General features: G+C 33.6%; 1 protein-coding gene across 1 annotated transcript; it reads right to left on the minus strand.

The window, feature by feature from the left end:
* On the minus strand, positions 11120-12971 carry LOC109353916 (vinorine synthase-like). Its single transcript, XM_019596272.1, has 2 exons — positions 12144-12971; positions 11120-11625 (listed from the first exon to the last, which is right to left on the minus strand). Exons 1-2 carry the CDS (start codon positions 12969-12971, stop codon positions 11137-11139), a joined length of 1317 nt encoding a protein of 438 aa, XP_019451817.1. The 3' UTR covers positions 11120-11136.

Raw genomic sequence — 14777 nt, forward strand, 5'->3', positions numbered from 1 at the left:
AAGGGGAGGGGTTGAATAGGTGTAGCGGTCAGATTATCCGCTTTTCGAAAACAACAGTTAATGCTGAAATAACCCCAGATTAATCGATTAACAGAACACAAATAATCGATTAATGCAATCACTTTAATCGATTAAAACAGCTCAGAAAATACAAACATATTCGGTTTGTTGCACGACAATCAACCGAGATTGAAACAAATATACAGAGCTTAAAAAATATCAGAGTAACACCAGTATAGTATGGAAACAGAATATAGCAATTAAAACAACTAAACAAAGTAACCGATTAAAGCAATAAAGAGAGAAAGAGAGAGAGAAATCCTGCAACACGATTTTTATCCTGGTTCGTTTGCGTGTCCACTTGCAAACTACATCCAGGCCTCCCGTCTGATCTGGGAGATTTTTCTTCACTATAATTGAAATAATGTTTTACAAGCAATTCTTCCAATTACAACACTTAGACATTCACTTGAAACTAAAGAACTTTATTCCTTGGTTTGACTCCCTTCCTACCGCCCAAGAAAACCTTTCTTGCGGTGTAGCCCCAGCCAAGAACCTATTCTTTCTATCAAGAACTCTAAGCTAATGAAGATACAACACAATCTCGTTGGTGGTAAGACACCTTGAGATTCCCAAAGTTACAACAATTTTCACAACAAAATCATAGAGTAATCTAAAGCAATTATATTGCTCAAAATAGACAATTAAGACCTTACTTTAAAACTCTAACACAAGTCTCATATACCATGACAATGTATTAGTTGAAAACAGATTTTACAGAATACAAAATCTTCACAAAACATCAATGAATGCATGAACATGTGAGGTGAAATGATGAGAAATTAAACATGAAATGCCTCTTAATCCTAAAGCATGGAATTCTCTCTTTTCTAATCTCACAATTTTCTAATCTCACAAATGCAATGTCATATAGATGCAACAATTAACACGAAATATGCTCTAACTCTCTAAAAAATGCAACATGCAAGTTATGATTTCAGTTCTGAAAACACAGTTTATAAAGAATCATTTCTGCAGCCCAGTTAATCGATTAAGACCTTGGTTAATCGATTAACATGTTTTAAAAACGTAACTGATTATGTTTTTCCAAGTTTTCAGTTTCAACAACTTTTAAAAAACTTATGTTAATCGATTAAATCATGCCTTAATCGATTAACACCATATTTCTAAGTGTATTTTCAATTTGCAAAACTCAAATACGTTATGCACTTAATATATACATGTTCAATACTAAGTTTATGCCTAGGATGTACATATTACATGTATTTATATGATGCATGAACATATTATAAATGACATATCTCAAAACTTAAAATGATTTAAAGTTTTATGCATATGAGACATGTATTGAGTTTTCAAATTAAGCATGGAATGATTAAGCATTTGATATATTTGAGCAGTTAGTAGCAGGCAAAGCATTCAACATGATACATATACCAAACATGATCCTGATCCATTAAATATACGAGTATACTATTTGCAACATAATTATCATTCAAGCATGATTAAGAAAAATTGAAATCATTACAAAGCATTGTCAAATTTAGAAGCAGTAATTCAGCAGAAGATTAGAGTTATTACAATCCATAGAAAGCAAAAGCATGAAAGAAAAGAAAAGAACTCAAGAGGGAACAAGGAACAACAATGTCCATTAGCTAGGAAGGATAAAACTAAAGCTCTAAGGCCTCCTAACTAGGGATGAGATGGAGGGTTTTCGTTGTCAGGAATCATCGAGCTACCACCACCCTTGATGAGGGTACTCAGATTGTTGAACTCAACACACAACCTTCTATTTTGTGAATCAACAGTTGTTTGAACGAAGTTTCTCAAGGGTTGGTAATCATTATCAATATAAGCATTCTGACGCTCCTCAAAATTCTCCAGATCCGTATGATCTAAGTCTTTCAGAGACCAAAAGTGAAGATCCATCCTTTTGTTGAGATGTTGTTCCATAGCATCCAAGTAAGTTTGTCCAAAAGCTGGTTCTTGTGATGCATGACCAGAAGACTCCCTCTGAGTAGCAGCATATGGCTCTTGATTATTATCTTGATCATCCTCACCAGAGGGGTCAAGGTTCATAGTGTTAAAGTCATCTTGATATTGCCATGTGTTGTCGTACTTGTATATACCCATCTTATGAATCAGACTCTCACCAATCAAATGATCCTTGTCAGAACAATCCATCACTATAGTACCCAAAACATCAATATGCAGATAATCAATAATTCGTGAAATGAAGATACTATAAGGAAGCAACCTTGATTGTGAAGTGGAGACGTTGTACATGACCTTCAGAATCTCGTCAGGCCAGTTAATCATTATGTTCTCATTCACAGCAAACATGAACCTCAAATCATTCACTGTAGGTTGTGCATGATTTGTGTTCCTCTGAATCAGAATATAGGCAATCAGATGATGTAGGAGCCTATTCTCTACGGACAGCGACCCAACTTTGGTTAACTCACCCTGAACATATAACTGAGGTCTATGCAAACAAGACTTATACATTTCAACAGCATCGAAAGAATTGTTGTTTGCCCAACCACAGTCACTTAAACTAGCACTAGTACATGATAAATCACCCACGTTCATAAAAATGTCTTCATTAATCTGAAACAGTTTTCCAGCAATCATTGACCAATATTTTCCATCTTTCTATTTAAAGTTGGCATAATACTCCCTAACTAGAGCAGGGTAGATATTACCTTTTAATTCCAAGACGGGGACAACCCCGTGAGCTTTTAAACCATGCGGAAATTCAAAGTTATGTTCCTCTAACCAAGTCAAATTTGCAAATCGAATGTATGTTGGTATCCTCCCCTAAAATTTGAGCAACCGAGTTTCTTGCAGAATCAGTGAATAGTACGGGTCCCCACGGTCCTGCCTTGCTTGTTGAGATGGCACGGTTTTGTGACATGCGGTGGACGTTGAGCGATTGTCTTGACTCTTTTAGTACTTCCTCTCTCCATTGATATTGAAACTGAACTGTGATGAAGGTTTAATGAATGGATGAGGGAAACCTAATGTAGGGTTTTCAATTTGGGGAAAATGGATTCCTTGGAAATTGGAGATGGAGTGGAAATGGAGTGGGTTGATTCGGTTTAGGCTAGGTTAGAGCTTAGGGATGATGTTGGACTTGTACCTCTGAGATTTGAGAGAAGGGGGATGAATGGGGTTTTGAAAAAATACCCAGAAACGCTTCTTTTTCTGATATACTGATGCCGTTAATCGATCAACAACATTACTTAATCGATTAACCTGAGTTATAAATGTCAGGTTTCAAAAAATTTACCCAAGTAATCAATTAAATGATGGCCTTAATCGATTAAATGCATCAGATACAACGTTTTGGATGTTTTTAGAAGTTTTCAAACTGGTGGTTGGTCTACGTACACCTCCTCTTGAATATAGCCATTTAAAAATATGCTCTTAACATCCATTTGGAATAGTTTAAAGTTCATGATTGATGCAAAAGACAAGAGCATCCTAATGGCCTCAAGTCTGGCTATAGGAGCGTAAGTCTCATCATAATTGATGCCTTCCTTCTGGTTGTAGCCTTTGGCCACTAAGCGATTCTTATTTCTTATTATTAAGCCAGATTCATCTAGCTTATTTAGAAAGACCCATCTGGTGCCAATCACAGGATGATCATTTGGTTTAGGGACCAAGTCCTACATATTATATCGCTCAAACTAGTTTAGCTCTTCTTGCATAGCTATACCCCATTGTACATCCTCGACGGCTTCATTGATGGTCTTTGGCTCTATTTGAGATACGAATGCAACAAAATTACAGAAATTACGTAAAGAACTACGGGTTACCACCCTCGTAGATATGTCACCTAACACCGTATCGAGTGGATGATCCTTTTTGGTTTTCCACGCAATAGACATGTCCTGATGTTCTTCTTCTACTATTTGCTCAGCGTCTTCTTGTTGGATTTGATTCATGTCCTTGGATTGCATTTCTTCTAGTGTACCTGAAATGTCATCAGAAAAGACCTTTCTCTTCTCTTTTGGAGAAGATTCGTCAAAATGAACATGAATAGATTCTTCTACTTGCATGGTATATTTATTGAACATGAAAAGCCTTCCTATATAATGAATATCCTAAGAATATGCCCTCATCAGCCTTCGAGTCAAATTTTCCTAAAGATCTTTTTCCGTTATTTAAAATAAAACATTTGCACCCGCGTGCATAAAGATGAGAAATATTCGGTTTTCAACCTTTAAGAATTTCATAAGGTGTTTTCGAAAAAGTAGGCTCTGAGTAGTATTCGATTAATTACATAGCAGGTAGTGTGAACTGCATCAGCCCAGAAATATTTTGGAGCCTTGCTCTCATTTAGCATGGTCCTCGCGAGTTCCTCTAGAACTCTCTTTTTCCTCTCAACAAATCCATTTTGTTGAGGGGTACGGGGAGCTGAGAACTGATGCATGATGACATGCTTATTACAAAACTTATTAAATTTATGATTTTCAAATTCTCCGCCATGGTCAGATCATATGTAAATAATTTTCAGGTTAGACTGGTTTTGGATTTGTTCGACTAGATATTTAAAAGATTTATAAGCATCGCTCTTAGACGTTAAAAACAAAGTCCATGTGAATCTAGAGAAATCATCAACAATTACCAAAGCGTAATAACTTCCACCAAAACTCATAATTTGCGACGGTCCAAAAAAGTCCATGTGGAGAAGCTCCAAAGGTGTAGTAGTGGATATCACATTCTTTTTATTAAAGGAATTCTTTACTTGTTTGCATTTTTGACACATGTCACAAGAATCCTAGTTTTAAAATCGAGTTTTGGAAGACCGATAACCAAATTATTTTTAGATAATTTTTCTAAATGCTTCACATGAATGTGAGCAACTCGTTTATGCTAAAGCCAGATTCATCTTCTTTTGAAATAAAACATTTTGAAAACAAGGAAGTGACATCCTCCAGATTAACCATATAAATATTATTTACATGATATCCGAATTTTTTTACATTATTATATAATACGTCCCGAATTATACAACAATCAGAATCAAATGACACACGATTACCTTTGTCGCATAGTTGGCTTATGCTCAACAGATTACCTTTCTGGTGCCTAAGATTCTTCCTTTATTGTTGTCTCCATAAGTGATGAAACCCTTTTCTTTTAATGACAAGTCTAGGAATTTTGACTTGTCTCCAGTCATATGTCTCGAACAGCCGCTATCAAGATACCAGTTTTGCCCATGTGTTCGGAGACATACCTGCAAAATATATCACCTGCTAGTTTCAGGTGCCCAAATTATGTTGGGTCCTTTTCTGTTAGTAACAAGGTAGTTATCTCCCTTTCTTACCCAGGCGTAAACACCATTGGGTATCCCATATCTCCTGATGTAGCAGGAGTGAGAGGTGCGGTCATATGTGCCACAATAGAAACATGTAGTGACTCTACTTTTCTTATTAGACTTTTTATATGGACGAGTTAGAGGTTTACTATATGGTCTATTTCTATGGGATAGGGGAGCATACCCTAATCCAGTGTGGTCACCAACGTTTCTTGTTTTACCAAGCAGAGTGTCTAATTGGTGTTTACTATTTGTAAGTTTTGCGAGTTTTTCATTTAGTTTAAAATTCTCGTTTTTCAAGTCCTCGCAAGATTCACAAGTAGTTGTTTGACATAAATTATTTTTAGAGTAGTCGCATGAAGTACAAGAAAAAATTAGATCTAAAGTTCCATTTTCTAATTTTAGCTCATCTAATTCTTTTTGTAATTGAATTATTTTCTGATCATTTAGCCAAATTATTCTTTTTCTATCAACATAAGCATCATATAAAATATCATATGAGGGAGAATCAAAAGAAGAGGATCATGTGTTAGAATATACCTCATTTATAGCATCCTTACTACCTGATCTGCAAGCCTCGTCTGTTATGGTCATTAGGCACAGCTTTGCGGTCTCCTCTTCATCCGAGGTGCTTGATGTTGCTTCTTCCTCCAGTACATCCCAAACAATGTATGCCTTTTTTGATTTGAAGTCTCGGGGAGTGCTCTTCTCTGAATCAACCTTTTTGAAGTAAGTAGGACACTGAAACTTCATGTGACCCGACTTACCACATTCATGGAAAGTGAAGCGCTCCTTGTTCTTGCCTTTCTTGTTAATTCTCGCGCTTCTTTCTTTTGAAATCGCCTAAATCCTCCTTTCTTCTTTAGAAACTTTCCAAAATTTTGCACTAGAAGGTTTAGTGTTTCTTCATCAATGTCCGAGTCAGAGTCGTCATTATCCATCTCTTCAGTAGGTTGTGATGTTGTAGCTTTAAGAGATATTCCTTTCCTTTTCCGATCAGACTCTTCATGCATGGTCAGAGGCCCAAGCTCCATCTCATGCTCTTCAAGCTTTCCGAATAGTGTTGCCAAAGGCATGGAATCTAGATCCTTGGCCTCCATGATTGCCATCACTTTAGGTTGTCATCTCCTGTCAAGACAACGTAAAACTTTATTAGTGAGTTCTCCTCTAGTAAACATTTTATCTAGAGCAATAAGATGATTAATAATGTGAGTGAATCGTTTTTGCATGTCACCATTCGATTCACTCGGCAACATACGAAATAATTTGTATTCATGTGTCAGCGCGTTTAGCCTAGCACGCTTGACCTCGCTAGTGCCCTCGTGAGTCACTTGTAAAGTGTCTCACATTTCCTTGGCACTTTGACATTGAGACACCCGAAAGAATTCATCGTAAGATAGGGCCGAGGTAATTATATTTTTGGCGCGAAGGTTCAACTAGACCTTCTTGCGCTTCTCATCGGTCCATAAGCTTTTGGGCTTTTCTTTCGGTTCGCCATCCACTAAGTGAAATGGGACAAATGGACCACTGATTACGGATTCCCAAATGTTTGAATCAATAGCCTCTATGAAGATCTTCATTCGGACTTTCCAGTAGGCGTAACCCTCGCCACTAAATATGGGAGGAGGTTAATGGATGCGCCATCACCGCCAAATGGATTGGTGGAACCCATTTAAATTCCCTAAGGATCACGCAGATACGGTTGAGCTAGCACGTCATACTAGTTCTGATATGACTTGTTAGGTATCAGTGGCATAGGAACACCTAGAAGGGGGGGTTGAATAGGTGTAGCGATTATCAATCACCGCTTCTTGCACCAAAACCCAATTCTGGAAATAGCCTAGTTAATCGATTAACACCTAGTCTTAATCGATTAACACATGCACAGAACAGAATGATCAGAGAAGCAAATTGTACAGTTATTTAAAATCAATTGAACAGAGATAAAACAGATATTATTAAGCATTATTAATAAGCATATGATAGTGAACAATTATGCAAAATATCAGCTTTTAAATCAAATTGAAACAACAAAAAAAGTAAAGAAGGTTTAAGGAGAAAACAGCGTGCAAAGGTGGATTTTTATCCTGGTTCATTTGCGATCCACTGCAAACTACATCTAGGCCTCCCCTTCTGATCTTGGGAGATTTTCTTCTTCACAATATTGAATATACGTATGATCACACACACCAATTCAATTTACAAAAACATAGGATGCTTCTTTCTTGAAATCTTGAACACCTAAACCCTTGGTTTGACTTTACCTATCGCCTGAGAAAACCTTTCTCGCGAAACAGCTCCATCCAAGATTCTTGTTCTTAAATCAAGACCTCCTAGTCTTGGTGAAGAATCCCAATCTCTGTGGTGATACGACACCAAGAGATCAATCCAAAATACACAAAAGCAAATTAAAACAACAAGGTATTATAAGCACAATAATGCTTGAAATATTACAAGTAAAAGACCTTAAGACTAACCTACTCACAAATCACTCAAGACAGCAAGAACATGCCAGTTAATCAAAAACAGTTATCAATTATATCTCTCTAACAATCTTTACAAATAATGCATGAACATGTGAGCAAGATAAGGATGAGCATAAGAATGTGAAAAATAGTATGCAAATCAAAAATCAATTAAGCATGGTATCTCTCTTTCTCACACATGCAACTCTCTTGCAAAAATAGAATACAAAATGAAATATGCTCTCTAAAGTCAATCCTATACAATGGAATGCAATGCTTCAATTTTTTGGAAGTTGCCTCAATTTATACTAGGCAGTTTTTACCGTTAGATTCGTTGCAATCAGTTAAACGGTTAAAACAGAAATCAGTTATAACACAAAACATACTTGTTAATCGATTAAGGCAACCCGTTAATCGATTAACCAGTGCAACGAACTGAAACAGAAACCAGTTGTAACAGAAACACTAATATAACAGAAAAACAGTTGAGTTAATCGATTAAGTCACCACGTTAATCGATTAACTAGCATATTAAGATACGTGGTTCAAAAGTTAAACTTCTCGTATGTTATGCTTAACTCCTATACATGTTTTATCAATTATATTATGCCTAATATGCACATATAACATGTATGATAAATGCATAAACATACAATTAATTAGATGATATGTCTCATGGATGTGATATGACAATTAAAATGGCTTGAGAGACTTGCACCTAGGTTCACCTCACCTATACTCACTTACTATGACACACATCCCAGACTACTTAGAATAATGACTCTATTTATATCCTAGTCTAGATATGACCAAATGTGTTTTAGGCATGTTGATTATTGAGTCATCTTCAAGCTTTAATAGAACATTGTCTTCATCAAAACATAGGCAAAGCATTGCTAGTGCTATCCTTGACACTTTGCACTTTCAAGTAGATAGTAGTACAATGAAACATTCTACAGGGGAATTAAGGAGGAAGTGGCATGTGACAAGCGATGATGTGGAAGAAGTTTATTTTATTATATAGTTAATAGATTATTAAAATATACATTGTAAAAATATGATTATGTAGTGTGGGTAGATACATAGTAATATCATGGAACCTTTTGTAAAAATTTGATTATGTAGTATGGGTACTAGATAATAGTACCATGAAACCTTTAAGTAGGGGAAAAATTAAGGAGGAAGTGACACGTGACAAATAATGATGTAGAAGAAGTTTTTTTTATTATATAGTTAATAGGTTGTTAAAGTATACATTGTAAAAATATAATTATGTATTGTGTAGGTACATAATATGGCATGAAATCTTATAGGAAAAAAAATTAATGAGTAAATAATATATGATAAGTGATGATGTGGAAAAAGTTTATTTTGGTGTATAGTTAATAGATTATTTTTATTTCAGTTCAATTATTCAGGTGCCACTATAATTAGCCATTTATTATCGTCCGACACCATCATTGCACCATTGAGCATCATCACACAATCAATGTTTGATGAATGTAGCCTCTGCACGTGACAACCGCCAACCGAGAAGAACCAATAACAGTGCAAAATGCGTCCTTGTCTGCAACAAATCATTGACCAACCGTAACGCACCACATTGATTGGATATAGTTTATCAGAGAAAAACTTGTATAGAAACACATATAACACGTCATATTTAAAGACAAATACATTTTATAATTTTTGATAGTATGATTTAAGATTAAATTTAATTAGAGTTAAAATATTAAAGTGTTGCCAAGATTAAATAGTTGTCTATATATGATTTCCTCTCTACAAAAGTCTTTCTCCCGCAACTAAATATTATTACTAAATAAGGAATCTTTTCCATAACTAAATAAAATGCGTCATCAGTAAAAATCATCACAAACTTTTACTATAATTAAAAATTAAAAAAGACAATTAACCAAATTATTTGCTCTGGAAAAAAAATATTTTACGAAAAGTTTGATCATAATCATTTACTAAATATAATTTTTTAGGATTAATTAAGATAAGGGAGAGTCATACTATCACTTCTCATCCTAATATTATTTTTGATAAGGTCATGTTGTAATACTTCTATTCATTTGATTTAATTTCTATTAATTAAATTAACAATTAACAACAAAAACAATAAAAATCACATTTCTCTATTTAATACTAAATAAATATTTTCTCTTAAAAAATATATAAGAATGACTAATTAAATGAATGATGGAGGAATGGTGGTCAATGTTGACTTCTTTCCCTCAATTCGTCATTTGGAAGGTTGTACTATACCACTTCTGCTCCTAATTAAATTCACTTAACCAATAAACAAATTTTCTTAATTACTATGTAGCATTTATTCCTTATTGCTTATAGAAGCATAGCAACAAAAAAACAAATAAATTTTATCACTCTCAATAATTATTAAATAACCAAATAACTTGAAGGTATAAAATATGCAATTTAGTGAGGATATCATTTTAGAACATACAGATATGATGCTAATACATACCATACTCCATAACTGAATCTCGAGTTCGGATATCAAAATCCAAATTCCAATGTAATTTGACTAAAATGTTTTTCTACATTTTTTACTATAAAAAATATAGCGAGACCCTAGAAAGTCGTGAAGCCAAAAACCAAAGCACAACAATATAAATATAAAATTAAACTTGAAAACTTGTTAAGTAACTCCAAATACCTGCTACCCGTACTAATACTCGGAAAAGATTTGGGTATGGGCACAAGATAACACTATGCGCCTACCCTGCTACATTGACATTCAACACATTCTGAAAGAACAAGAATCAGGTGTCCCAAAATGTTTATGTTCCTAGTCAATCAACTTTCTCTAAGTAATATAAAAATGTTAATTTGTGTTTTTAGATATTTTCTCTTTAATTAAGTGACATTTTTTCATTTGACTGAGAAAAGAAATTAGGATATAAATGAGGATATGTGATCTCTATTCATTATTAAAAGGTACAATATGAGTACTAGGTTCAACTACCATTCAATATTGAAAAGTTATATACTAGTTAGAAATATTGACATGTAACACCAAAATATTTTTATTAAGGATTGAAATCATTTTCTTAGAGAGTCCACTTATATGCAACACATTCCAAAAAGGTGCAGTATAAGGTTGTTGTTCAAGGTGCAGTTCCCACAAAGGTTTTAATTCTATTTTATCTACCTCAAACAGCCAACAAACAGTTCAATAAGATCATATGAGTTCTATTATTTTAATATGAGAAGTAGCATCTCAAAAAGTATCACAAAATACCAACATAGAAAACAGCAAAAGCTATTCATCATTCGTATATGAAGCATATAACTCATATTCTAACAATTAACTGAAGTATAGTGGATAAGTTCTGGATTGCGCTCAAATTCAACCATGTCAACTTTAGAGAGTGTTATCCATGCTTCTGTTCCTTTCCCATCTCTAGTGGGAAAGAGAATTACTGCATTTTTCATAGGTCTTCCACCCACAGTACCAACCCATGTTGGTTTTCCCCATCCAAAATCATTTTCATAGCAATCCATTCCTATCACACTGCTAAACGTATAAACTGGAACACCTTCTTCTTTGTTTGCTATCATTTCTTCTATGACCTCAAGGATTCCATCACCTATGATTTTGCTTACATAATCTTTATCAACACTTCTCACAGCTTTTCTGGCCATTTCTGCAAAATCATGCAACCCTACCTCTCCTTTCAATTCCAGTTTTGGAGATAGTGACTGTACAAACAAATTTCCTCTCGTAACCTCGGGTAATGGTGGGACCACTCGGCCTCGAATGTTCACCACGTGACACACCTTAGAAGCCTAAAGTGTTGAAAAAATAATTGTTAGCAATGTAAATGTTTTTGTTAACTAGTGTGAAAATATCATGCCCCCAAATGAGAGCTGAGGTGATTGAGTTGAGGACATACATACTTTAAGATAATGTTATTAATACAAAGGTACTAGTACTAGTAGAAAAATTCAATTTATTAGTTAAGTATGTGATTTTCATTAGAAAAATATTTCCAACATATATAATCGATACAAGTATATAACTGCAAGTAAATAATCGATACAAGTATATAACCACAAGTAAATAAAGTGAATCATAACCTACAATAAAATAGATTATACTATATTAATATGAATATATGTATAAACTTGTATATGAAATAAGATTATGTATAAATCTTTATACTGAAAACATATATAAAAAAAATCATAATATAGTGGGTGCACAATTATACTTCTAGCTCCGTCCCTGATACTAAACATCTATGTTTATATATGCTGTTGTTCAGAAGATCATAAAAAAATACTTAGAAGTTGTGTAAACTTACATGAAATATTTGTTCCTTAGAACTTGTTTTTGCTGCTGCTTCCAGGGCTGATTTCCAAATGAGTGCTGTCACGGTCTCAACACGAGAGAGATTTTGAATGGAACTGCTAAGTTTGTCTCTTAGCCTAGAGAGGTTAGTCCCACTAAACATGAATCTCTTTGTTACAATTTCTTCTTTGCAAATCACGTCACGAAAATTGATCTTTTCTATGTTCTTTGGTGGGAAATACAAATTAGATGTTTCCATTTGAGGTGCTACCATTAAGCTACCCTGTCCTCTTGCAAGTAAAGACCAAGCTCTGAGAAAACATCCTAAAGTTATAGCATCACCTAGCTTGTGGTTGAAGGAAACACCAATTGCTATACCCCCACAGCTGAATTGATTCAATTGAACTGCCAAATTTGCCTCAGGTGCATCAAAGTTGTATGGATCAAATGGGAGAAAATCTTTCACCATCAGTTCAAGTAGAGGGTTATTGAGAATGTCTGAGAGTTTTGCATTGACTTTAGATTCAATGAAAACCACACCCGTATCATTGCACTCTATTGAGAGATTGTCTTTCACTGGTTTTCCACAATATGGGTAGTAAAGAGTGAGAGCTTGTGATAAAGAAGTCTTCAACTTTTGAGATATGGTTGAGAAATGATCACTAGTCCCCCCAAAAGCATTGTTGATATCATGGTGTGAGTAACATAGGAGAAGGGGAATGTATATTTGATTTGGAAGCAATTGATCAAGGAGAGAGAGTTTGAGGTCTCTCAGATGGTCGTGGGTTGGAGTGGATGGCTTAATGGTTTCAATTGATACAATCTCACCTTTAGCTGCCATTTTGTTATGGGTGAAACAAAATGATGCTGTTTTATATATACAACTAAAATCTTTGCATATCTGCCACCTATTTAAATTAGAGATATAATATCGGATATATGGTTATACTTCACTCTCTTGTCAAAATAATTAACCAACATTTTACATGACCTTATTATAGTAATCTAAAAAACTTCGGGAACTAAAAAAGAAATGTGATCACAATTATGCTTTCACCTATTTAAGTTGAGATGCCTTATTAAACATATTATAATTAAACACTGCTTCCTATTTCTCAACCTTAAAATAAAAATATATCCTACCAACAAAACATTTTCTACCTAATAAATATGTAGTTTTGATTCACTATTGATCAAAAGAATACATAAGAGCAAGATACAATTTTGTGAGACAAAAAAATAAACAAATAGTTTTTCTTTTATACATAAATAAAATAATCAAATAACTTTACGTTTTAAATTAGTTCATATAATTTATGAGGGTATCGTCTAATACATTTGGATATGATTATTCCTTGGTCCGTAACCAATCTCAAGTCCAAATTTCGAATGTCAAGACCAATGCAACCTAAAATGGGTATAAAGAAGATTTTGTACATTTTGACTACAAACAAATGGTGACGACTCCAACTAATCATGCATCTATTATTTAACAAAAATAGGGGTGTGATACTCAATAATTATAATAATTATATATATAGAAGAGAATGTCCCAAATAATTGGATGATAAAGAAGTATGTGGAAAACATATTGATGAGATCACTCACTAGACCAACCACAAAGTCAACATTTTCCTTAAACAGATCCCTGAGTTCAATATCTAGATTCGACATAAGTTTCTTTGAACCCTATTACTAATACCCGAGACAAGACTGTTGCGATCAAATTTTTGGTTAAACATTGATTTCATGACTTAGGAAGATGTAGAATGCAATTTCGACTTCTCCCAGGTATTTTGTAGTCACTATTACGTTTTTACAGTTAAATAGTAGATAACTCTCTTTAATTCACAATTTGGATATTATGGTCTTTGAACAAGAATTATGAGCTGAGGAGTCGATTATGAATCATGAAAGATATTAATACCTCGTGTGTTCGTAATAAAGCAATATCCTTGCTAACTATATAAACTTTTATACCCTTAATTTATTTTTAAAATTTAATTACTAAAACAAAAAAAGTTATTTTTTATTTGTGTACAATAAGAGTTCATCTTACTTCTACGTATCGGTAGGTACAATAAAAAAATCAAAATATGTAATTCTCAATAAAAGATTAATATCCTAATTTTGATTCAAATTGACTTAAAACTATTAAAAATATTATTTGTTCAATTTAATGGAACTAATTGTGGAGAAATGACGTTGGTCAAAGACTAGATTCCCACTTTAGATAGGAAGTTTGATATAAAGTGAGTTAAAACTGAATAATAAAATTTTCATTAAATTTATAAACATTAAAAGGAAATAGTTAATAGCAAAAGATACGATGTTGGTCGCAGATCAACTTGTCACTTTTAATAAAAAAGTTAAAGACAACGTGAGTTATAACTAAACAATAAATATTCCACTAAGTCTATTTTGATTAAAAGAGAAATAACTAATTTTAAATGAAATTAATAATGTTGACATGATATTTGTCATAGATTAGCTTTTCACTTTCAGTAGGTAGATGATAAGACGAGAACCATAATGGGAATATAAAAATTCCATTAAATAAAACTAAATAATAAAAAACATTTTTCATCTATAGTTATATTTATTATTTAAAATTTCATTAAAAAATTCATTTAATTATAGAATGATA

The sequence above is a fragment of the Lupinus angustifolius genome, chromosome LG08, assembly GCF_001865875.1.
Source record: "Lupinus angustifolius cultivar Tanjil chromosome LG08, LupAngTanjil_v1.0, whole genome shotgun sequence".
Classification (NCBI taxonomy): domain Eukaryota; kingdom Viridiplantae; phylum Streptophyta; class Magnoliopsida; order Fabales; family Fabaceae; genus Lupinus; species Lupinus angustifolius.

Coding starts and splice junctions, on each gene's coding strand:
- LOC109353916 (XM_019596272.1), bottom strand. CDS start 12,971: ATGGCAGCTAAAGGTGAGATTGTATCAATTGAAACCATTAAGCCATCC. Junction 11,626..12,143: donor CTAAGGAACAAATATTTCAT/GTAAGTTTACAC, acceptor TCAACACTTTAG/GCTTCTAAGGTGTGTCACGT.